Source organism: Harpegnathos saltator, unplaced genomic scaffold, assembly GCF_003227715.2.
Source record: "Harpegnathos saltator strain DR-91 unplaced genomic scaffold, Hsal_v8.6 scaffold758, whole genome shotgun sequence".
NCBI lineage: Eukaryota > Metazoa > Arthropoda > Insecta > Hymenoptera > Formicidae > Harpegnathos > Harpegnathos saltator.
In genome coordinates, this window is record NW_020230602.1 from 738,063 (window position 1) to 764,447 (window position 26,385).

The following is a 26,385-nucleotide window of genomic DNA, read 5'->3' on the forward strand; positions in this document are numbered from 1 at the left end:
TGCTATAAATGGTTTTTACTCGTAAGAGGCAGAGGCTCTGTGTGACTCGATGTAATACGTTTCTTCGTTTTGTTCTGTTATGCGCCTACACAGACTATTACGACCACTGCGACTATTACGACGATGGTAATTTCTTTCGCAACTCCTTTTCATTCCCTTATCCACGGCAGTTATGGTGTTTACGATAATAATAATAATAATAATCAACGAACGTTTGGCTTTCACCGTTTCTTCGTTCCTGTTTTTTGCAATGACACGCGCAAGAGACACCCACCCAATCATTCACTCACCCATCACCATCACCACCACCGTCATCGCCATCACACTAACGTTATATACCAGTATACACGGTAGACCCACCAACCCGAACAAACCGATGTCCACACCAACAGCACCGATGCATCATCGCGTGTCGTTTCGCGCGGAAAGCGTTTCTCCTTGTTTTCGCCACTCGATGCTTTTTATATTAGAAGAGGCTGTCTACTGTGTGAGCACGACCGAACCTAGAGAGACCAAGATAGAGAGACTGTCCTAGCATAGATTAGAGTAGAATGTCTATCGAATTCGTAATCGTTCGTCGCAATTCGTTAATCTTGCGACGTGTCTGATACTCGAGTACGAATTGTTCTCCAAAAGATTGTCGTCGGCGCGTTGCGACTAGATGTGCTATCGTACCACTCTGTCTTTGGCACGAGCAAGCGGTTAAATGTACTGGCTCTAAAACAGTTGTATGACGTGGATTGAGCAGCCGATGATGCGCGTAGTACTGATTTGACTCGTCCGCAAAGGAATAGTGTCTGCGTAGACGTAGACGTTGTCGCGCTAGAAAGTCGCGATTGCATCACGACTATACATATATATATATATATATATATTTATTGATGCACTATAGTGTATTTCTCTCGTAGAACGTGCATGCTGTAGCATTAGACGCCTCTCCTAGAATTTGAACACGATTTCACCAAGATTGAGAGCACCGGCACCTGGACATGTGTCTTGCAGCACTGGTTCGAGTTATTCGCATTACGAACACGTGAAGCATGTCTCATTAACCCTCTATCGGATTCTATGATTTTGCCGAAGTTTTAGTACGTAATTTCAGTATATACATGCTCTCGGTGTCGTTTTCTTATACTTTATTCGAGAAAACATATATTTATCACACACGAATTGTCGAAGAATGCTAAGAAGCCGAGGAATCTCACACGAACGTAAACTCGCCGCCATTGTTGAAATAATCTTTGACAGATGCAGAACCGTTCGTCTTTCTCTCCTCTCCGTGGAAGGGAAAAAGAAAAGAATTGGCCCTATAGAGGGTTAATCGCGTGATAGAGCCGCTAGTTTGTCCGCGAATCCCCAACCTACCTGCTCTTCTAGCTCCACTTCCTTCTTCGAAGACCGAGGTCTTCGATTCTCGCATAGAGACCGAGTAACAATCGAGTACCGCTCTAGATATGTCGAGACGCCACACTACCATCTATTATACAATCCCGCTAATTGAAGCTATCTCGAGCGACCGTTAATGTGGAGAGTCGTCGAAACTGTGGCTGCCCGCCGGTCTCCATTTCTGAACGGCTTCTCAACAGCCTTATTAACACGCTTACGATCTGTATTTATGGAGCAACCCCTGTCGTGTGCCAAAAGCCATCCCTTTACCTCCTGAACGACTTGTCAGCCCGCGTGCGCGCAAAACATGCGACCGAGGACAGACCTTTAACGTAACGTCTCCGTCAGGTCCATGGAGCGCCTCAACGAGTCCAGCCAGGTCGCCGAGTCCGGTACACCGGATAGAGCGCGGCGGCCATTACGGCACGACTAGTCTGGAGCAACGTTCGAGGAGCCCGAGCCCGATCAGCGGTCACCCGCATCATCATCGTCGTCGCCATCATCCGCATCAACACAGTTATCCGGTGCTGGTGGCCAGGAGGGGTCAGGGTCGCCAGCTACCGCCGACCCCGAGCAAGCCATCGACTCTGCAGCTGAAGCCGACCAACATTAACTTTCCCAAACTGAACGCTTCGCCTACTCATGGCCCGCACATGGGCGGACCGCATGTGTCGGTGCTGCCAGGTGTGCTGCACCCGTCGCCGCCGCACATGCAGCCGGGTATACAGCAGGGTCACCTGCGGCCGCTCAGCTTCGAGCAAGCGGTCGCGATGGGCCGCGGTGGGATAGGACGTATGCTACCCAGCCCGGTGCCGAATGGCTACAAGCCGCAGCCGCACTCCAAACAGAAAACGCCCAAGTGAGTTGACTTTCTTCCGATTCATCTTGAACGATATCATCGTATTCTTCTTCTTCTTTTCTTTCTTCTTCTTCTTCTTCTTCTTCTTCTTCTTTTCCATCGATCCTCTACCACTGATCGAGGTCGACATAAATAGTAATTGCATATTTTGAAAATATTATCAATAGAGTGATTCTGCAATCTTTATTTATTTATTTTTCCTTTTTTTACATGTATCTGTTTAATATACTTGTTGGAGTCTCTTTGTGTGTACCTAGCCAAGAAAGTTACATCCACCCTCGACTGACGACACAGGATTTCTTTCGCAGGTCACGGCATTCCGACAGTGACGAGGACGATTGGTGCTAGCCAAAGTGGGACCCTGGACGGTGGTCCGGTGACGTGGACGCCCCCAGGCGTCTTAGGGTTTGCGCATGAATTGTCCAAATGGGACGCGCGTTGATTCCGGTGTGCACTCGAGGGCAATGGAAGAGCCTGATGAGTCTTGAAACCTTGATGGTTTCCCGACGACCATGATCAGCCGTGCGGATACCGCGCACAGGGGCGGCCATTCCGGTCATGGTACGGCGTTTCGGCAGTGCGACCGAAATGAATCTACGGAAGAGTATCGTTAAACGGGGAAACCAACGTCGATCCGAGGTGGACGGTGTTCAGGCCGACTCCGAGGGCTGAACACGACGACCGAACAGGGTCAGCAAATAGCAACTGCAACAGCAACAATAGTAACAACCACAGCAACAACAACAACAAGAAGCTAATTTCGTCGTCGGATCATGGGATTGATCGATCGATCCATCAATCCGCGTGTCCGACAGTCAACAAGAGCGATCATTCACGCGAGACGTAACGTCACGCATGCATCCGGCAAACGAAGAGGAGTGTGATACGGCTACTGTCCTACGAACGATCGAAATGCAATCAAATCGGCCGAGCTTGGCGAAGCGCAAGGATCGGCCGCTTACTAGGAGACCGAGCCAGGATCAACAGCGTTAATGATCACCCAAACCCGGGCAATCTCCCGAACGTCGTAGAGAGAAACGAATGCGATATTCGCTGGTTAACGATTAATCGATCAATCGCCGTCGTTGAGAACGCTGAATATCGCTCGATGGTGCGAACGACGATCGGCGAAATGATCGGAGGAGCGATCCCGGTGTGATCGCATCATGCGACAGCTACATCGAGAGATAAGGTGATGGTGGTGGTGGTGGTGGTGGTAGTGATGGTGGTGGTGGTGGTGGTGGTGATGGTAGTGGTGGTCGGCAATAAAACTCGTCGTACACGATAGTGAAGAGGCGAACAAAACGGACGTTGCGAGAGTTCGAACCCTCCCACCATATACGTGAGTTGATATTTTAGCATCTTCCCTCGCGCCTCGATTGGCCGACGATGGATCGAGAAGTCCGCCGGGGAAGATTCACTTTTTATACGATTTACCGGAGGAGAGACTCATCGAAATGGCCGAATGTCGGCCACTGTGATCACCACGAACGTTCTCTTACGTGTGCGTGTCTGTTGCTGAATGTATGGTGTATGTGTGTACGTACGTGCGAGCGAACGAATGAACGAACGAACGAATGAACGAATGCGCATGCATGGACGTGTGAAACCCTTTCCCTTGCGAGATTCGTCGATAATTGCGACTGACGCGTCGAATCATTTCACCTTCATGCGGGTGATGTCGGTAATAAGCGATGTTACTCGTTCAACGACGACGTTAATGAGGCGAGACAGATTAAGAGACGTTGAACTGAATAGGTGAGAAGGGCGGTAGGGTCGACCTTAGGCTCGTTGTTGGGTCAACTGATTTGGTCGATGGACTCGCACTAGAGCGACCTGGTTTTGAGAAGTAGAGGAACACGAGGAACAACTTAAGATTGAAGACGAGACTCGTTGGATCAGGCATGTTTGCCAAGGTCGGCCCTGCGATGAGGACTCCTTCTCAACACATTGTAGCATTTTGTGTTCTTTCCCCCTTTTCCCTTCGCTAAAGACAAAGGGTTACGCGAGCGAGTAATCGGGGAACTCCGCTGCGTGAACAGAACAGACTGACGAACGCAGGTGAACGTTTCCCGATGAGTCGCGCGAGATCCTGCCCGAGACCCTGCCCGAGGAAAGGACTGACGTGGTGGTTGGAATAGTGGAGGTCAAGGAGTTGACCCTCTTAACGCGTAATAATCGAACAGGAGAGAGAATACAAACTATTCTACCGAGACTCACTAGCTCTATTCTGCCATTAGCGAAGTCACGTGAGGAAACACTTTAATCAAAAACAAAACAAGTTAGAAAGGAAAGCGCGAAAGATCAGATATCGCTCCGCGAAACCGAGTAGACAGTGAGAGAGGGAGAGACGTGCAAGAACTGCCGCTGTGCGATATCGATAGTTTGCAATTGCAATTCTTGCAAATCGCAAAAGCGAATACAAAATCGCGATATGAAAGTTGCTTCAGGGGTGAGAATACGCGCAAGATCGGCGTTGGCGTTAATTATTAGGCGCGTTCGTAGAAATTAGAAGTCGATTTGAAGACACATCGAGACGAGGAAATTACGTGATCGATAATCGGTGTGATTATTGGCTGCGAGGAGAGAAGAAAGTTTGAGGAAATTCGCGGTATCGATTAACGAAACATAAAATTCACAGGAAAAATTTTAATTTACGACGGTGGAACGTAGTTTGTTACACGAGACTCTGAAACGCATGTCGGACGTGATCGAGAGGCGCTTCACGTTTTGGCAAATTGGCGAATTTAACCAAAAAAAGAAAAAAAGAAAAAAAATGGAAAAGGAAGAAAAAGAAACTTCTAAAATTTCTCTTACGCCGTGTGAAAAGTCCACGACTCGAGACATATACAGGGATAGTTGTAATAGAGTTAGGCAAAATATAATGAGAGTCGTGTAAAATACCAATAAATAACGTCGAACAGCGAAGGGTAGAAGTCGCATATTGACGTTATATTAACGTTAAACGCGCATGGCGACGTTTCGTTGACGTTATCTCGAGTAAATTTTCAGTCGCTATCGATCCTCGATAGCGAGAGGAGAGATCGGCAGGGTGAGATTCAAATCGCGAAATATCGTTCGTTGATTCGTGCGGATGTTACCTCACGATTCGTGCCAATCAGTGATCAGGGGAGAAACTTTAAACAGCAACCAAAAAAAATCAAGCAAAAGAGGACCACGATCTAGGGGAAGATGGCGTATTCGGAATACACGGGTTACTGATACTGCATGTCGTACGCAGGGAGAGAGAACAATCGTTGCAAACATTGTCGGAAAGGGGGAGGGGATATAGGGAAAGACGCATAAGGGGAAGATAGAAAGGGGAAGAGTGAGAAGCAAAGGGAAAAAAAGTACACGAGAAAAAATATAGATGGTACTAGGGATACGGGAAACAGGAGAGAGAAAAAACCAATTCTTACCACACGGTTTTCAAGCACTTGTATAAATTACTGCATAATTAAATTACAATATTTATTATATTATAGCTGCTATAATACCGTTGCTAAATAACAACAGCTACAGAAAAGAGGAAGAAAAACAACTAACTCCACTACTATTACTATTATTCTAATTACTAATTACTGCTACTACTACCAATTACTATTACTATCACTCTAACTATTCTAACAACTGCTACTATTTATTACGATTACTATTACTATCGCTACCACTATTACTACTACTACTACTACTACCACCTCCATCACTCTCACCACTTCCATCATTATCACCACTGCTACCACTATTACCACTAGCACTATCACCATTATCATCATCACTACTATCATCATTACCATCGTTATCACCTCCATTATTATCACCACCACCACCATTACTACTATTACTATTATTACCATTATCACTATCTTCATCACTACCATCATCACCATTCTCACCACTACTACCACTAATACCACCACCACCATCATCACCACCATCACCACCACCACTATTGTTATACTACCGCTACTACTACTACTACTACTACTACTACTACTACTACTACTACTACTACTACTACTACTACTACTACTACTACTACTACTACTACTACTACTACTACTACTACTACTACTACTACTACTACTACTACTACTACTACTACTACTACTGCTCCTACTACTGCTCCTACTACTACTACTACTACTACTACTACTACTACTACTACTACTACTACTATTACTACTACTACTACTACTACTACTACTACTCCTACTACTACCACCACCACCACCACCACCACTACTACTACTACTACTACTACTACTACTACTACTACTACTACTACTACTACTACTACTACTACTACTACTACTACTACTACTACTACTGCTACTACTACTACTACTACTACTACTACTACTACTACTATTACTGCTACTGCTACTGCTACTACTACTACTACCAGTACTGCTGTTTCTACTACTACTACTACTATTACTGCTACTGCTACTGCTACTGCTACTGCTACTGCTACTACTACTACTACTACTACTACTACTACTACTACTCCTACTGCTACTGCTACTACTACTACTACTACTACTACTACTACCACTACTATTACTACTACTACTACCAGTACTGCTGTTTCTACTGCTGCTACCGCTATTACCGCTATTACTGCTACTACTGCTACTGCTGCTGCTGCTGCTGATACTGCTACTCCTGCTACTATTGCTACTGTTACTGCTACTGCTACTGCTACTGCTACTGCTACTGCTACTGCTGTTTCTACTATTGCTACCGCTATTACTACTACCACTACCACCACAACTACTACTATACTACTACCACTACTACACCACTACTATATTACTACCAGCACTACTACTATTACTATTACCACTACTACTATCGCTACTACTGCTACTACTGCTGCTGCTGATACTACTGCTACTACTACTATACTACTACCATACTACTACTATACTACTACCGTACTACTATACTATACTATACTATACTACTACTGTTACTATTACTACTATCGCTACTACTTACTATTATCAAACTATTTTACCGACTACTATCGTCGCTACTAGTGCTGTTACTATCATTATTGTAATACTAAGTATGCTAATTATCGAAAAACGTGGACGAGAAAATCAATTTATATGACTAGTTCATTTAACTCTCGGGGTTTTTCGCAAAAGGAGAAACCGACTTGCTGCCGAGTCGTTGAATGTCCGTTTAAACGACGTACGACAAGATTGAAAAGAAATTGTAGAAAGACAACGGGATAATAGATATTCAAGAGAATTATATCTGCATACCAGGGCTTGCTAAACGCAACTCACGTGTCCGAAACGAGATTACATACTGAACTTACAACCATTATATTATACATAAAAGAAAAACATTTAACATACTGCCAATCGTACGAGGTGTTTTAAGCGGAAACACACGAAAATATATAGGTGTACATAAGCGTACGTCATTTTTTTCCTGCAACACGTTATGGATATACGATATGTCTGTAAGTAGGTAAGTGTACATATATTCGATGAGCAAAAGGGAAGGAAAAAAGTAGAAACACAAAGGAACGTATGAATGGAGTACACGAGTAATCGAGTCGGTAAATTCAGGAAGCTGAGTAAGTCGACCGATATGTAATTAATTGGATTAATCGATGGCAAGCGATTTGTTTTGCGGGATGTTTTTCATCTTTTAATTTTCGCTCGCTCGTTTTGCGTCTCAGTGTCAAAGTTGAACAAGTCAAAGTTAAAAGAAGGCGCGGGGAGGAATAAATTAGACCGACTTACTTTGTTTCTTCGACGAGTTCTTCGATTGATTTTCGACGCTACTTTGCGGTTGTTCGTATAATTTTCGTGTATCGGCTAAGTCAAAATAAACGAGATTGTTGCCACTACGTAACGACGTTAATTAATATAAGTAGCTATTTTAAAAGAGCGTGTGCATGCGTAAGCAAAACTGAGGAAAAGGCGAGAGAATGGCGTAGAGAACGAGAGAAAAGGAGAGTGATTGTGATTTTTTCCAGTGTGTGATTCACGCAGAAAGATCCTTGGTGAACGGATTAACGGTGTCCACTGTCGAAGTTGTTCGTGGTAGTAGAATGTGGTACCTCTCTCTGTAACAAGTTATTTTTTTAAATCTAGATAAATTATTCTTGAGCGAAAACCAAATACTGAAAAAATACACAGAAAGTATGATAACGTAGAGAGTGAGTAAAAGTACATTATTTCTTTCTTTTTGAGAGAGTCACCGAGGATCTCGTGAGCGCATCTCTAGTGACGCGTAATCAGAATCGCGTGATTCTTCCCTTAAGTGCTTTAAAAACTCAATCGTATATCGTATCATCGCGTATAAACGTCGCTATAAAAAGGAATTTGTAATTATTATGATTATGAGTAGAAACGTACTGAGAAAGGAGGAACATTATCGCGATTCGCTAATACTGGCTTGCGTGATATTTTTATTAAATTGCATATTATCTTGTTTTATATTTACTGTTTCCTTACGAATGAAATAAATAGGGACTTGAAAAAGGAAATTTAGAAAGAAAAATCTTTTTTTTTATTCCAAAGAAAATTTAGAGAGAATTTTTTTTCAATTTAGAATGAAATTTAAAAAGAAAAATTTATAGAATTTATAGAAAAAAGTTCAGAAGGAAAATTGTTCTCTGAAGAAATTTTATGTAGCAATCGATATTAATGATAACGAGTATAAAAAGATAATTGATCTCAGTAGGAGAGGATTGCTCACAGAGGCCAGTATTAACAAATGTCGCGGGATAAATTGGGATCGACAACGTTCTATCTGGGAGTCCGTAAAATCGTGACGAAGTTGAACATTACGATGCGCGCGCGTGTGTGTACGTGCGTGCGTGTGTACGCGGAGAAGTAAGATTAAATATTCATAAAAATGTTTTTCTCTGTGATAAATCCGAAAACTTTTAGCCGTTCTGACGATACGGTCGCGTCGATAGACGATCCCGCAATTATGAAAAAAACAATGTGTTTATAGTTAATAGTGAGAAAGAGAAAGAACCGCATTCACATCCGTATATTTAGCGTCAGCTTTAGTGCAAGGAGCATTATTACACACAAATTTTATTTGCTCGAAGCTTAACGCTAAGAGGGGTTGCATTCCGTCTAATGATCGTCAGTCTAGAAATTTGCAACATAAAATCTAAAATGAAGATATATACATTTGTATCTATTTTCCACACGTGTATTCAAATATAAGATGATGATTGGTTAAAAATAAATTTAATGTTGGACTTAGGATGTGAATACGGATCGAGGAGAATGCATGAAAGAATCGATGACGTATATGGTGTGTAAAAAGCAAAATTAATCGAAAGAGGTGAAAGAAAGTTAAAGGAAGAGAGGAAGAGAAGTGCGCATATTAGGTATGCCGTGTTTAATGTACACATCAATAAAATGTTGTACGTGCGTGAAAGAATAATCGAGAGAATAATTCACAAACACATTTTACAAAATGTCTCACATCGTAAACAGGACAAGCGGATGACCAAGCTCGCAAACGATAACTTAACACGTTAACTTAATCCGAAACACAAATACTAATGTAATTACAGTTTAAAAGATGCTAATTAAAAAAAGTAAACCTGGACGAAACCGTGGTTAAATTGTGTTTAGTAACAATAACGTTGTTAACACTAATAACATTTACAGTTGTAAAGATGATACCTTACTACTACTACTAATAATAATAATAATAATAATAATATTAATAATAAAGACGATAAGGATAATATTTAATAATGATAGTAATAATACTGATAAGATTACTAATAACAATAATATAGATAATAATAGGGATAATAATAATAATTAATTAATTGGTTACACGATTCATTTATAACGGTATCCAAAAGTGGCAGGCGATAATAAAAGACTCTAATTAAGTACGTGGCAAGATATAATCCCGCGCGTGTTAACTATCGTTGTCGTTGAATGCGAAATGAAATGCGTGTGTGTGTTAGTATGAAACTTAAAAAAGTATTAAAGTAAGGCGCTAATAAGTACAGTGTCCAATTTCGTCTCGACGCGACTCAGCGATCCTCGAAGGCGTCGTGTTATCGTTTCGATGACGTAACTGTGGCGAAGCGAAGTTCCGTTTCGAAATTGATCGGCGTCATCGATAATAATTAGCAAATTAAACGATCGAGGGTATCCCCGCCGTAATGCCGAAAGTTTAAATATACGCCGAGAATAACGATTTTCATTTCACTATATCAGGATATAATCGGTAAATTTTTTACTTGCGAGTCGCGGCTCCGCAAACGTCCTGCGTATATCCTGCGTAATTGTTAACAACAATAATAATCACTGTAATTTAACCATTGATAATTATTCTCTCTAATCATGGTAATCGCACTCGGTGTAATTGTCGGACGCGACTTCGCGACACGTTATTCGATCGAAGCGCGATCACGCGAGCCTCCGGCGCATCGTCGGACTCTCAGTGATACTAAAATGAACTGACGGTAACGAAGAAGGCAAATGAGAAAAAGAAAACAAAAAAGAAAATAGGCTACCGATTCGAATCGCGTTACGATGACACCGTGGAATCTCGTGATGAAGCGGGTGGTCTTTAACGAGAACTGCACGAAAATCGATCAGAAAGGAAGAAGAATCGCAGATGAACGAGAAAGAAAGAGATAAGCAGAAAGAGAAAGGAGAGAGCCGAGCGACACTTTCCGGATATTTCGTTAATCGCCGCCAACACACGTGGACACTCCGTACACACGTGGACTATAAATATATACATACATACTATATATACATAAAAATAGGAGCATACTGAGATCTTACAACACACACATACACGTGTACAACATACATGCATACACAGAGATACACATACCACACACCTGTACCTAAACCTCATACACATACATATACAGCGAAACACGAGAAGCAACATTCACGAACAAGCACATGACCATTTCGTCACAACGCGCAGTATATGAAAAAATGCAAAGAAAATAAAAAAGACAACATTCAACTCGGTTCGCAGGAGAAACGAACGTAATACACACTCTCGTTGGGTTAGTGAGAAAGATTTTATGGAATCGTTGCTCGACCGACATATAGTATATATACATATATATATATATATATAAATAAATAAGAAAGGGGAAGAATTAGAGAGAGAGAGAGAGAGAGAGAGAGAGAGAGAGAGAGAGAGAGAGAGAGAGAGAAAGAAAGAAAACACGTAATATATATACATAAATGAATTTCTGAACTGACGGTAACGAGGAAGGCAAATGAGAAAAAGAAAACAAAAAAGAAAATAGGCTAACGATTCGAATCGCGTTACGATGACACCATGGAATCTCGTAATGAGTCGGGTGGTCTTTAACATCCAAACGAGAACTGCACGAAAATCGGTCAAAAAGGAGGAGGAATCGCAGGTGGGTGAACGAGAAAGAAATGACTTCACTTACTCTTATATTTATTTATATATAACGCTAAGGTAACCGATTAATAAAAAGAAGCGACGCGAGTGGTCTTAGCAAGCGAGTGAGATACTAAAAGTCGCGTGTAAGATCGGAGTAAACAAGAAAGCGAGAAATTACCGTTAAGTTTTTCTACTTATCTATATATATATATAAATACGGCATAGAAACGCGTATACATATATACATACATATAGTATACATATATAAATATGTACACGTAAAGAAACATCCGCATATACACACGTTATACATATGCATATACATGATATAAATAATTGATATAAACGAACATTGAAAGCGTATATTGTGAGACACCGTGCGCCCTGTTGATAATAAATAATCGTAATAGCGGAAAGAAAATAGAGAGTGGATCGAAACGTTTGCCGGTCTTAGTAGATGGGGGAGACGAAAAATGAGAAGAGGTACTTCGTCACTAGATCTCTCGGCACCGAGGCGCCGAGGCTCCGTAGAGTTTCATACTTTTGCAAATAATCGAAATCTTGTCGATACAGTATATAAATATTACATACACATATATATATATATATATATATATACATACATACATGTATATGTGTGTGTGTGTATGTGTATATATACGTATATACATATACGTATATATATGTATACAAATATACATATTATAAATATAAAATTATATAGAGAGCGAATGAGAGAGAGAGAGAGAAAGAAAGGGAGGGAGAGAAAGAGCGGGAGAGAAAGGAAATTTCAAATACTCGTTGATCTGAGTCTGAGTCTAATTAAGTCATGCGCGTGCAGCCGCGGTACGAAGTTTAGTATATGTGTGTGCAGGACGGGATCGCAGAACGTCAATTTCTTCAGGTCAGTATGCTTCCGCACGTCGTTTCCGGTGTCGGTGCACAAAGATCCTCGTTAAAATCAAAGTTGCAAATCAGAACGAGATAAAATTTTTCACTGTGCTTCCTCCTTCTCGGTTAGTTAAATTCTCATAACAACGTCAGTCGATAAGAAAAAAATTTAATATCGTTTTCAGACTTCTTAGTTCTTTACCGCAAATGGGAGTTGAATTTAATAATAATGATAATAATAATAATAATAATAATAATAATAATCGGTATGAAAGTATAGATGTGCTCCGAATTAGCAGAAAGGATCAATTCGCCAGTCTCCCGACGTATCGTCGACACGCGTGCACGCGTCGTCCGGATGTAGCCTCGCGTTGGAAAAACCGAGGAGGATAACGCTTCTTTTTCATGCGAAACGCGCGCGATTAACTGGCGGTGGGATGTCGACGGAACGCGAACGGCAAGAAATACTGATAATACCGTGAATCATTAATTAGTAACAAGAGTTGCCTTAATATTACACATTCACAAAACTAGGATACGCGAAACGCGAAGAAGATTAGAGGAGAAATTAGAGAACAATCGAGGCTTCCTCTCAGGGTCGTATCGTGAAGATCTTCGAGTCGCGTTAGTCTTCATCGAGCACTCGATGAGAACACAAGGAGGTAGCTGGGCGCAACAACTAATCCGTCATATTTGTTTAATTCATACTTTTAATACGAATGCTCGAATTGAAGTTATCCTCTAATTCGTGTGTTACTTGTGTTTCTTAGTTTACACTTCCATTTTATCAGCTCGGAATTGCCATTCGAGCGTTTATAGCAAAATCACCCAGACTTCTAGTATCTTATCCGATGCGTACCGATTTGTTCTGATTTTATACCAGAGACTGTTGCCAATTACAAAACTAATTGCCCAGCTCCATCCGAACGAGATCATCGCGACGTCTGCGCGACGTCGTCGTCGTCATCGTCGTCGTCGTTTCACGGACGATTGTTAGAAATCAAAAGGACAGATCGAGAAAACGAAACGAGGTGAGAAAACACGTAGGAAAGCGAGGAAGAGCAGGAGAGAACGCGAAGAAACGGAAACCCAGAACAGATTGACGAGGCAGTAGGGAACCAGTCACGGCTGGCTGTGTCTGTGTGTGTGTGTGTGTGTGTGTGTGTGTGTGTGTGTGTGTGTGTGTGTGTGTGTGTGTGTGTGTGTGTGTGTGTGTGTGTGTGTGTGTGTGCGTGCGTGCGTGCGTGTGTGTGCATGCTTGCGTGTGGTGCGTGTGAGTGTGCGTGTATCGCGCGCAGATATTTCAACGAATACATACGCGAGAGACGAGCGATTAGACGAAAGGCGAAGATGAACGAAGAAGAAGAGAAGAGAAGACAAGAAGTACGTGGCGTCGCTGCATGTCCGCGAGAGAGAGACTCGTCCTTCGCGTCTCTCGTTCAGCGTTGAAAGCGATCGTTCGTTTCACGTTACAGGTGTCGAGTGTCAGCAATCAGATCACGAGTCGCGACGGGGGCGGACAATTGCAAACGAAAGAAAGAAAACCGACTTGCGAGGCACTCTTGATCCAAGGACGTCCGCGAAGGATCGATTCCGCGACGCGCTCGCTCTTGGAACGCTCGAGCGCGAGACGCGAGAGCGCGAGCCGTGAGCCCGCGCGAGGCGAGTTCGTGACTTTGATAACTGCGTGCCGTTGTTACAAGCATTATGTAAAAAAGACGGAAAAAAGTGAAAAAAATCTCATTGAAAGCTTTAACTTTGAATAAACTAATTTTAAAGAGGGAATATACGCGCGCGCGCTCGACGAACGGAGGACGAAGGAGTCAAGGATATTCGCCCAGACGAACTCGCGTAATCGCCTGCGATACCTTTGCACGAGGAAACTGGCCAATCGCGCGTGTCTAATGTAAAGACATCCTTTCACGAATTACGACTGCTCGATTTTCTTATGCACACGCATAATACATTTCGATTCAACGCGAGTTTGTCCGGACAAGCCTTCAGGCGGTGCACGTTTTGCGAACGCGGAAGCGCGGCGGGTCACGCGGTAGTCCGATGTTTGGCACGCGTGCGATCGTTCGAGGCGCGAATTTCGATCGCTTCTTCGCTCTCTCTCTCTCTCTCTCTCTCTCTCTCTCTCTCTCTCTCTCTCTCTCTCTCTCTCTCTCTCTCTCTCTTGCCCGTCCCGTTGCTTTCCCCCAGTTATACAGTCAGAGGCTGAGAAGACGCGATACTTTTTTCACTTGAATTGATTCCGCGACGCAACTCGCAGCCAACAGGAAAGTATCTTCTGAGAATGACCGAAGAACGAATTCTCCCACTAGATACGAGCTGCGTCGCGAGACACATGGCGGAAAAGTGTCGCAAGCCTAATCCTCCGGCCGACTTCGTCGGAAGAGAATCGACGGGGAAATCAGCGACATGGGGAAAGACTCGCGGTCGGAGAGATCTCGCGGGCGTCGCCGCGTCCGCGTGCGAGACGTCGTGCTTCCCGCCACATTGTAAACTTACTGTATATTACTTATACATACATGTAGAAACATATACATACGCGAGAAACACACTAAACGTTTGTTTTTTCTCTAAGAAGGGATCGGGCGAAAGAGATATTGTACCTTTATACATACTAATATTAATAATTAATAATTCTTGTGCGCTCGCGCGCGTCACGCTGAGCTCGACGCGTGGATATCCGGCCGGTCGCGGAGAGGTCGAGGAACCGCCGGAAGAACCGTTTCTTCTCTCTTCCAGAGCCGCGTCGGGTGTCTCTCCTTCGAGCCCGTCGCGTTCCTCGACGCGAATACGCGAATAAGCGACGGTATCTCCCTTCAGAGAACGGATTCTTCGACGAGTTTGGGATGATTCGCGCGCGCTGGAAATTCCACGACGCGCTCTCAGTCGCGTAATTTAATAATAAAACGATTTAACGCCGACGTGTTTATTTTTACCTCGCGATCGCGCGGCAAACGGATGATTCTTCAGCCGGATTCTTCTCGAATAACTTCGCTCTGCGGGAGATTGCAAGTTCGCGGCGCGAATTGCGGCAGATTGGACTTGCCGGCTGCGTAAATTCGTCGAGGAATCTGTCTGCAGCAGAGCCGCCAGGTGTATTTCGTAATCCGGATTGCGTTCGAGCGTTTACTGATTAATCTACGTCGGAAGGGAAATACGATGCTATCTGTCGGAAATACGATGCGTCGGAACGGAAGTCCACGTGACGACGCGCGCGCGCCACGACTGTGTGTTATTTCTCTTCTTCAGGAAAAATAAGTACGCTGCGCACGTGGAACATAATCTGCCAGTGATCCACGTGTTGCGCTGCGAGAACGAGAGAAAGTGTATGGTAGAGAGAGAGAGAGAGAGAGAGAGAGAGAGAGAGAGAGAGAGAGAGAGAGAGAGAGAGAGAGAGAGAGAGAGAGAGAGAGAGAGAGAGAGAGAGAGAGAGGGAGGGAAAGAAGATGTATTGCGTGTGTGAAGATATATAACGTAATCCTTTAGCCCTTGAAAATACCGACATCTGACAAGTGCAAATGAAGAGAGTGAATGATAGGGGGAACGAAAGAAGAAGGAATGCAAGTGTGTGTAAGAAGAGAAAAAGAGAGAGAAAGATTGTGTGTGAGTGTGTGTGCGTGTGAGAGAAAGAGAGAAAGAGTTACGAGGAGAATACGCAAAGACGTAATTATGCATTATAACTGATGTATTATGCTGTAAACGAGAGAGACGCGAAGAACCTTTCTTATATATAAATATTATATATATAAATAGCTAGTTTAATTTGCAACTTAGTGTGTACCGTCGCTTCGAAAAACAATGCCCAGTCATTACTCGCCAGAATCCAAAAAAAGTAACCCGACGACAATTTCAAGTTCATTCTTTTTTTAAGAAAAAAAACTAAATAAAATAATGTGTTAAAATATTTCGAACGAGTGTTCACTCTGACCGTCCCTGCCTGAGATTTCTTTTTCTACTATTACTGTTAATTACACTTATTTATTTTCTCTCAATTGTTGTTGGAATTGTTGTTCTCTCTGTTGTTGGAAGAACAATATTTTACCGATATGGTAAGTTTAAAAAATATCTCACTCACTACACCGCAGTTCCGTTTAATCGCGAGAAAGTCAGCTTCATTTCATTTTCGTTTTGCAATATTGAATCATCGTCTGATCAATTGTTTTTCATACTTTCGATGAAACACGTCGGTAATTAAAGTGGCAGTGAATAACATTCTCGCGTGATATATCTCACGTGTTCGAATTAAACTTTGACCTAAACGCCATTGCGAACATCGACATTTGTTTCGCAGCGTCCTATTAGGAGTCGCTATTTCGCCATGCCGTTGGAGAAATGGTGTGCGGTGAAATTACGTCGAAAAAGTGCGAAGATAAAATTCGATTCGATGAAAATAATGAACACGCTGTTGCGATGATGTTCGACTGGAAATTTTCCTCCAGGCTTACCGCGATAATGTGAACCTGGCTTTATAAGATGAAACTGCGATATACATAGGTAGTGTAACGTACGCACACACAGCATATCATGTGTAGTAAACGCGGCGCATTAATTGTCTTAGAGGGTTGTGACCGAGCCGGCAAGTCGACCCAGGTGAAGCTGTTGACGAATGCCTTGAATGAGAGATCGATTCCCACAAAGGCGAGCGCTTTTCCCAGTAAGTAACGAATAATTTAATCATCCGTCATATGTTAGGTTATGTTACATTGCATGGGAAATAACTTCGTTGACAGCTTCAAATTGGTGATCGGTGTGAATTCGTTATCTATGTGTACGATATGATTGACATTGCCTTTGCAACGGAGGAAAAGTTCAAAGTTTTGCAATTATAATTCGCATTGTTTCTCTTCTTGCTGCACTTCCTACCACAAGTGTTGCATCAACAGAGGTTATGTTAAATGTGATAGCGCGTGTGCAAATTCAATAAGTTATGTCGCATGATTTAAAAATGATGGGTCATAATTCGGTACAAATAGATTGCGAATAATAATTTTTTCTTTCCATGGCTGTTGAAATTATCTGAATAGAAATAAAACTTGAATGTATAGAAATAAATTCTAAAATTGATAAGATTGAGAAGAGAAGATAGAAAGATTGTCATGTAAATTTTAATAAAGATATATATTTTTTTTACAGATAGGAACACTCCTATTGGAGGCTTGCTAAATGGTTTCTTATCAAAAGAAATAAACATTCCACCTGAGGCAGCTCACTTGTTATTTTCTGCCAATCGATGGGAATGCAAGGAGGACATAGAGAAGATGCTTTTGTCTGGTACTACTTTGGTGATTGACAGGTATGCCAGTTCCGGAACTGCATATACAGCTGCTAACACTGGTAGATGCTTGAATTGGTGCAAACAGCCAGATTTAGGATTGCCAAAACCTGACTGTGTGATGCTACTCAAGGTGTCGAAACATCAGCAAGAGCTGCGCAATAACTGGGGTGAGGAGAGATTCGAACAAAATGATCTTCAAGTGCGTGTCAGTGCTAATTACGAAAAATTAAAGGATGACACATGGATGACAGTGGATGCTGACCAGAATGTATTGACAATACACGGCGAGATATTGAAGAAAGCACTATCAGTCATCCAAGAGGTTCAGTTTCGAAGAATAGAGTTACTGAATAGTTAAATGTATTGACAAATTTGTATTTTTCTACTTTTTGATATATTCTACATTTCTATTACTGAAAAAAATTATATTTTTAAGCGATATATTTCATCTGCTACCTCTATAAGAACTGTTGAAGCCGTTGCTTCTCCGTTAAATACCTGTTTTTATAGCATTAATATTTCTATGATTATGGGCTTTGTACTTATTCATAATATTCTAATTCTAAATCATGTTCTATTTGAAAAAATAGCACATAAATACTAATTAATTAATTAGTAAGAATATAGGGACAAATAAAAAATGTTAAAAGTTGTTAAGAACTGTTGAACAGTTCTTGTGGAAAGTTGTATGAATAAATAAATAAACTCATTTTACTCTATATACAAGATCAAATATTACTATATTAAACAACTTTACTGGCTAGTCAGTGAAAAGCTAGTAGTGGTTTAGCGAGAATTTTTAAGTAACGAGTTTTCTCCCACCTTCACCAAGACTCAAACTTTATTTAGTCGAGATATAAACCTACTGAGCATAAGCACCGACAAGGTAATATAAAGACTGTCAACCCTAAGTAAATTTTCGTATTGACCAAAGGCACCCCAACAGAACTGGAGGTAATTGAAGAACGATGATAATACCGACTGCTATACCTACGCTCAAGATAATACAGCTAGCAACTATTGCCGGTGCGTGGCTAGAGAAAAGACACGCGCCACTATTCGTGATTTGCCTCGTCACACCTCCCGTAAGCCAACAATAGTTGCTAGATCGATTAGGTCGCGCTGGGGCCTGAACGGCTGCGAAGTTTTCCCAATACCTCTTCGGTTATTATGCTTTCCTATTACCAAAACTTGGAAATGCGGAAAACTGAGATTTCTCCGATTTCTCGATTTTCTAACAGGAGAATATAATGAGTGAGGAAGTTGTTCGAATACCTCTTCGGTTATTATGCTTTCCTAATACCAAAACTCGAAAATGCGGAAAACTAAAATTCTCCAATTTCTCGGTTTTGTGACAGGAGAATATAATGATTGAGGAAGTCGTTCGAATACCTTTTCGGTTATTATGCTTCCCTATACCAAAACTGAAAAATGCGGAAAACTGAAATTCTCCAATTTCTCGATATTCTAACAGGAGAATACAATGAGTGAGGAAGTTGTTCGAATACCTCTTCGGTTATTATGCTTTCCTAATACAAAAACTTGAAAATGCGAAAAACTGAAATTCTCCAATTTCTCGATTTTCTAACAGGATAATATAATGAGTGAAGAAGTCGCTCGAATACCTCTTCGGTTATTATGCTTCTCTATTACGAAAACTCAAAAATGCGGAAAACTGAAATTCTCCAGTTTCTCGATTTTCTAACAGGAGAATATAATGAGTGAGGAAGTCGTTCGAATACCTCTTCGGTTATTATACTTCCCTATTACCAAAACTCGAAAATGCGGAAAACTGAAATTCTACAATTTCTCGATTTTATCACAGGAGAATATAATGAGTGAGGAACTTGCTCGGATACCTCTTCGGTTATTATGCTTCTCTATTACCAAAACTCGAAAATGCGGAAAACTGAAATTCTCCAATTTCTCGATTTTCTAACAGGAGAATATAATGAGTGAGGAAGTCGTTCGAATACCTCTTCGGTTATTATGCTATCCTAATACCAAAACTTGAAAATGCGGAAAACTGAGATTTCTCCGATTTCTCGATTATCTAACAGAAGAATATAATGAGTGAGGAAGTTGTTCGAATACCTCTTCGGTTATTATGCTTCCCTATTACCAAAACTCGAAAATGCAGAAAACTGAGATTTCTCCGATTTCTCGATTTTGTAACAGGAGAATATAATGAGTGAGGAAGCCGTCCGAATACCTCTTCGGTTATTATGCTTCCCTATTACCAAAAGTCGAAAATGCGGAAAACTGAAATTCTATAATTTCTCGATTTTCTAACAGGAGAATATAATGAGTGAGGAACTTGCTCGAATACCTCTTCGGTTATTATGCTTCCCTATTACCAAAACTCGAAAATGCGGAAATCTGAAATTCTCCAATTTCTCGATTTTGTGACAGGAGAATATAATGAGTGAGGAAGTCGTTCGAATACCTCTTCGGTTATTATGCTTCCCTATTACCAAAACTCGAAAATGCGGAAAACTGAAATTCTCCAATTTCTCGATATTCTAACAGGAGAATATAATGAGTGAGGAAGATGTTCGAATACCTTTTCGGTTATTATGCTTTCCTAATACCAAAACTTGAAAATGCGGAAAACTGAAATTCTCCAATTTCTCGATTTTCTAACAGGAGAATATAATGAGCGAGGAAGTCGTTCGAATGCCTCTTCGGTTATTATATTTCCCTATTACCAAAACTCGAAAATGCGGAAAACTGAGATTCTATAATTTCTCGATTTTTAACAGGAGAATATAATGAGTGAGGAACTTGCTCGAATATCTCTTCGGTTATTATGCTTCCCTATTACCAAAACTCGAAAATGCGAAAATCTGAAATTCTCCAATTTCTCGATTTTGTAACAGAAGGATATAATGAATGAAGAAGACGCTCGAATACCTCTTCGATTATTATGCTTCTCTATTACCAAAACTCAAAAATGCGGAAAACTGAAATTCCCCAATTTCTCGATTTTCTAACAGGAGAATATAATGAGTGAGGAAGTCGTTCCAATACCTCTTCGGTTATTATGCTTTCCTTATACCAAAACTTGGAAATGCGGAAAACTGAGATTTCTCCGATTTCTCGATTTTCTAACAGGAGAATATAATGAGTGAGGAAGTCGTTCGAATACCTCTTCGGTTATTATACTTCCCTATTACCAAAACTCGAAAATGCGGAAAACTGAAATTCTCCAATTTCTCGATTTTCTAACAGGAGAATATAATGAGCGAGGAAGTCGTTCGAATACCTCTTCGGTTATTATGCTTTCCTAATACCAAAACTTGAAAATGCGGAAAACTGAGATTTCTCCGATTTCTCGATTTTCTAACAGGAGAATATAATGAATGAGGAAGTTGTTCGAATACCTCTTCGGTTATTATGCTTCCCTATTACCAAAACTCGAAAATGCGGAAAACTGAAATTCTCCAATTTCTCGATTTTTAACAGGAGAATATAATGAATGAAGAAGACGCTCGAATACCTCTTCGATTATTATGCTTCTCTATTACGAAAACTCAAAAATGCGGAAAACTGAGATATCTCTGATTTCTCGGTTTTCTAACTGGAGAATATAATGAGTGATGAACTTGCTCGAATACCTTTTCGGTTATTATGCTTCCCTATTACCAAAACTCGAAAATGCGGAAATCTGAAATTCTCCAATTTCTCGATTTTGTAACAGGAGAATATAATGAGTGCGGAAGTCGTTCCAATACCTCTTCGGTTATTATGCTTTCCTTATACCAAAACTTGGAAGTGCGGAAAACTGAGATTTCTCCGATTTCTCGATTTTCTAACAGGAGAATATAATGAGTGAGGAAGTTGTTCGAATACCTCTTCGGTTATTATGCTTCCCTATTACCAAAACTCGAAAATGCGGAAAACTGAAATTCTCCAAATTCTCGATTTTCTAACAGGAGAATATAATGAGCGAGGAAGTCGTTCGAATACCTCTTCGGTTATTATACTTCCTTATTACCAAAACCCGAAAATGCGGAAAACTGAAATTCTCCAATTTCTCGATTTTCTAACAGGAGAATATAATGAGTGAGGAAGTCGTTCGAATACCTCTTCGGTTATTATGCTTTCCTAATACCAAAACTTGAAAATGCGGAAAACTGAGATTTCTCCGATTTCTCGATTTTCTAACAGGAGAATATAATGAGTGAGGAAGTTGTTCGAATACCTCTTCGGTTATTATGCTTCCCTATTACCAAAACTCGAAAATGCGGAAAACTGAAATTCTCCAATTTCTCGATTTTTAACAGGAGAATATAATGAATGAAGAAGACGCTCGAATACCTCTTCGATTATTATGCTTCTCTATTACGAAAACTCAAAAATGCGGAAAACTGAGATATCTCTGATTTCTCGGTTTTCTAACTGGAGAATATAATGAGTGATGAACTTGCTCGAATACCTTTTCGGTTATTATGCTTCCCTATTACCAAAACTCGAAAATGCGGAAATCTGAAATTCTCCAATTTCTCGATTTTGTAACAGGAGAATATAATGAGTGAGGAAGTCGTTCCAATACCTCTTCGGTTATTATGCTTTCCTTATACCAAAACTTGGAAATGCGGAAAACTGAGATTTCTCCGATTTCTCGATTTTCTAACAGGAGAATATAATGAGTGAGGAAGTTGTTCGAATACCTCTTCGGTTATTATGCTTCCCTATTACCAAAACTCGAAAATGCGGAAAACTGAAATTCTCCAATTTCTCGATTTTCTAACAGGAGAATATAATGAGCGAGGAAGTCGTTCGAATACCTCTTCGGTTATTATACTTCCCTATTACCAAAACTCGAAAATGCGGAAAACTGAAATTCTCCAATTTCTCGATTTTCTAACAGGAGAATATAATGAGTGAGGAAGTTGTTCGAATACCTCTTCGGTTATTATGCTTCCCTATTACCAAAACTCGAAAATGCGGAAAACTGAGATTTCTCCGATTTCTCGATTTTGTAACAGAAGGATATAATGAATGAAGAAGACGCTCGAATACCTCTTCGATTATTATGCTTCTCTATTACCAAAACTCAAAAATGCGGAAAACTGAAATTCCCCAATTTCTCGATTTTCTAACAGGAGAATATGATGAGTGAGGAAGTCGTTCCAATACCTCTTCGGTTATTATGCTTCCCTATTACCAAAACTCGAAAATGCGGAAAACTGAAATTCTCCAATTTCTCGATTTTCTAACAGGAGAATATAATGAGTGAGGAAGTTGTTCGAATAACTCTTCGGTTATTATGCTTCCCTATTACCAAAACTCGAAAATGCGGAAAACTGAGATTTCTCCGATTTCTCGATTTTCTAACAGGAGAATATAATGAGTGAGGAAGTTGTTCGAATACCTCTTCGGTTATTATGCTTCCCTATTACCAAAACTCGAAAATGCGGAAAACTGAAATTCTCCAATTTCTCGATTTTCTAACAGGAGAATATAATGAGTGAGGAAGTTGTTCGAATAACTCTTCGGTTATTATGCTTCCCTATTACCAAAACTCGAAAATGCGGAAAACTGAGATTTCTCCGATTTCTCGATTTTGTAACAGAAGGATATAATGAATGAAGAAGACGCTCGAATACCTCTTCGATTATTATGCTTCTCTATTACCAAAACTCAAAAATGCGGAAAACTGAAATTCCCCAATTTCTCGATTTTCTAACAGGAGAATATGATGAGTGAGGAAGTCGTTCCAATACCTCTTCGGTTATTATGCTTTCCTTATACCAAAACTTGGAAATGCGGAAAACTGAGATTTCTCCGATTTCTCGATTTTCTAACAGGAGAATATAATGAGTGAGGAAGTTGTTCGAATACCTCTTCGGTTATTATCCTTCCCTATTACCAAAACTCGAAAATGCGGAAAACTGAAATTCTCCAATTTCTCGATTTTCTAACAGGAGAATATAATGAGTGAGGAAGCCGTTCGAATACCTCTTCGGTTATTATGCTTTCCTAATACCAAAACTTGAAAATGCGGAAAACTGAGATTTCTCCGATTTCTCGATTTTCTAACAGGAGAATATAATGAGTGAGGAAGTTGTTCGAATACCTCTTCGGTTATTATGCTTCCCTATTACCAAAACTCGAAAATGCGGAAAACTGAAATTCTCCAATTTCTCGATTTTTAACAGGAGAATATAATGAATGAAGAAGACGCTCGAATATTCTCTTCGATTATTATGCTTCTCTATTACGAAAACTCGAAAATGCGGAAAACTGAGATATCTCTGATTTCTCGGTTTTCTAACAGGAGAATATAATGAGTGAGGAACTTGCTCGAATACCTTTTCGGTTATTATGCTTCCCTATTACCAAAACTCGAAAATGCGGAAATCTGAAATTCTCCAATTTCTCGATTTTGTAACAGGAGAATATAATGAGTGAGGAAGTCGTTCCAATACCTCTTCGGTTATTATGCTTTCCTTATACCAAAACTTGGAAATGCGGAAAACTGAGATTTCTCCGATTTCTCGATTTTCTAACAGGAGAATATAATGAGTGAGGAAGTTGTTCGAATACCTCTTCGGTTATTATGCTTCCCTATTACCAAAACTCGAAAATGCGGAAAACTGAAATTCTCCAATTTCTCGATTTTCTAACAGGAGAATATAATGAGCGAGGAAGTCGTTCGAATACCTCTTCGGTTATTATACTTCCCTATTACCAAAACTCGAAAATGCGGAAAACTGAAATTCTCCAATTTCTCGATTTTCTAACAGGAGAATATAATGAGTGAGGAAGTTGTTCGAATAACTCTTCGGTTATTATGCTTCCCTATTACCAAAACTCGAAAATGCGGAAAACTGAGATTTCTCCGATTTCTCGATTTTGTAACAGGAGAATATAATGAGTGAGGAAGTCGTTCGAATACCTCTTCGGTTATTATGCTTCCCTATTATGAAAACTCGAAAATGCGGAAAACTGAAATTCTCCAATTTCTCGATTTTCTAACAGGAGAATATAATGAGTGAGGAAGCCGTTCGAATACCTCTTCGGTTATTATGCTTCCCTATTACGGAAACTCGAAAATGCGGAAAACTGAGATCTCCGATTTCTCGATTTTCTAACAGGAGAATATAATGAGTGAGGAAGTTGTTCGAATACCTCTTCGGGTATTATGCTTCCCTATTACCAAAACTCGAAAATGCGGAAAACTGAGATTTCTCCGATTTCTCGATTTTGTAACAGGAGAATATAATGAGTGAGGAAGTCGTTCGAATACCTCTTCGGTTATTATACTTCCCTATTACCAAAACTCGAAAATGCGGAAAACTGAAATTCTCCAATTTCTCGATTTTCTAACAGGAGAATATAATGAGCGAGGAAGTCGTTCGAATGCCTCTTCGGTTATTATACTTCCCTATTACCAAAACTCGAAAATGCGGAAAACTGAGATTCTATAATTTCTCGATTTTGTAACAGGAAAATATAATGAGTGAGGAACTTGCTCGAATACCTCTTCGGTTATTATGCTTCCCTATTACCAAAACTCGAAAATGCGGAAAACTGAAATTCTCCAATTTCTCGATTTTGTAACAGAAGGATATAATGAATGAAGAAGACGCTCGAATACCTCTTCGATTATTATGCTTCTCTATTACCAAAACTCAAAAATGCGGAAAATGAAATTCTCCAATTTCTCGATTTTCTAACTGGAGAATATAATGAGTGAGGAAGTTGTTCGAATACCTCTTCGGTTATTCTGCTTTCCTAATACCAAAACTTGTAAATGCGGAAAACTGAGATTTCTCCGATTTTTCGATTTTGTAACAGGAGAATATAATGAGTGAGGAAGTCGTTCGAATACCTATTCGGTTATTATGCTTCCCTATTACGAAAACTCGAAAATGCGGAAAACTGAAATTCTCCAATTTCTCGATTTTCTAACAGGAGAATATAATGAGTGAGGAAGCCGCTCGAATGCCTCTTCGGTTATTATACTTCCCTATTAGCAAATCTCGAAAATGCGTAAATCTGAAATTCTCCAATTTCTCGATTTTGTAACAGGAGAATATAATGAGTGAGGAAGTCGTTCGAATACCTCTTCGGTTATTATGCTTCCCTATTACCAAAACTCGAAAATGCGGAAAACTGAAATTCTCCAATTTCTCGATTTTCTAAAAGGAGAATATAATGAGTGAGGAAGTTGTCCGAATACCTTTTCGGTTATTATGCTTTCCTAATACCAAAACTTGAAAATGCGGAAAACTGAAATTCTCCAATTTCTCGATTTTCTAACAGGAGAATATAATGAGCGAGGAAGTCGTTCGAATGCCTCTTAGGTTATTATACTTCCCTATTACCAAAACTCGAAAATGCGGAAAACTGAGATTCTATAATTTCTCGATTTTGTAACAGGAGAATATAATGAGTGAGGAACTTGCTCGAATACCTCTTCGGTTATTATGCTTCCCTATTACCAAAACTCGAAAATGCGGAAATCTGAAATTCTCCAATTTCTCTATTTTGTAACAGAAGGATATAATGAATGAAGAAGACGCTCGAATACCTCTTCGATTATTATGCTTCTCTATTA

General features: G+C 40.4%; 2 protein-coding genes across 27 annotated transcripts in view; both read left to right on the forward strand.

Annotated features, from left to right (window-relative positions):
* Window positions 1–5,304, forward strand: part of cac (calcium voltage-gated channel subunit cacophony) — a 154,267-nt gene extending 148,963 nt beyond the window's left edge. For 20 of the 25 annotated variants that reach the window (XM_025306126.1, XM_025306148.1, XM_025306127.1 and 17 more), the window contains 3 exons: window positions 94–126; window positions 1,735–2,245; window positions 2,554–5,304. In XM_025306126.1, coding sequence (XP_025161911.1) covers window positions 94–126; window positions 1,735–2,245; window positions 2,554–2,593 — 584 coding nt within the window. In that variant the 3' untranslated portion in view covers window positions 2,594–5,304. Of the gene's footprint in view, window positions 1–93; window positions 127–1,734; window positions 2,246–2,553 lie in introns of those variants that run through there. The other 5 variants (XM_025306150.1, XM_025306151.1, XM_025306149.1 and 2 more) reach the window with 2 other exon arrangements.
* Window positions 5,305–16,820: 11,516 nt separating this feature from the next.
* On the forward strand, window positions 16,821–18,435 carry LOC105185441 (thymidylate kinase). Of its 2 annotated transcripts, XM_011144955.3 has the most exons (4): window positions 16,821–17,195; window positions 17,675–17,834; window positions 17,947–17,983; window positions 18,049–18,435. In XM_011144955.3, the coding sequence occupies exons 1-4, from the start codon at window positions 17,066–17,068 to the stop codon at window positions 18,172–18,174; spliced, it is 453 nt and encodes a 150-aa protein (XP_011143257.1). In that variant the 5' UTR covers window positions 16,821–17,065; the 3' UTR covers window positions 18,175–18,435. The 2 variants fall into 2 exon arrangements, with proteins under 2 accessions (XP_011143257.1, XP_011143256.1); XM_011144954.3 differs by having other exon boundaries at window positions 16,829–17,195; window positions 17,675–18,431.
* The last annotated feature ends 7,950 nt before the right edge of the window (window positions 18,436–26,385 follow it).

Coding starts and splice junctions, on each gene's coding strand:
- LOC105185441 (XM_011144954.3), top strand. CDS start 17,066: ATGTGTAGTAAACGCGGCGCATTAATTGTCTTAGAGGGTTGTGACCGA. Junction 17,196..17,674: donor AAAGGCGAGCGCTTTTCCCA/GTAAGTAACGAA, acceptor TTTTTTTTACAG/ATAGGAACACTCCTATTGGA.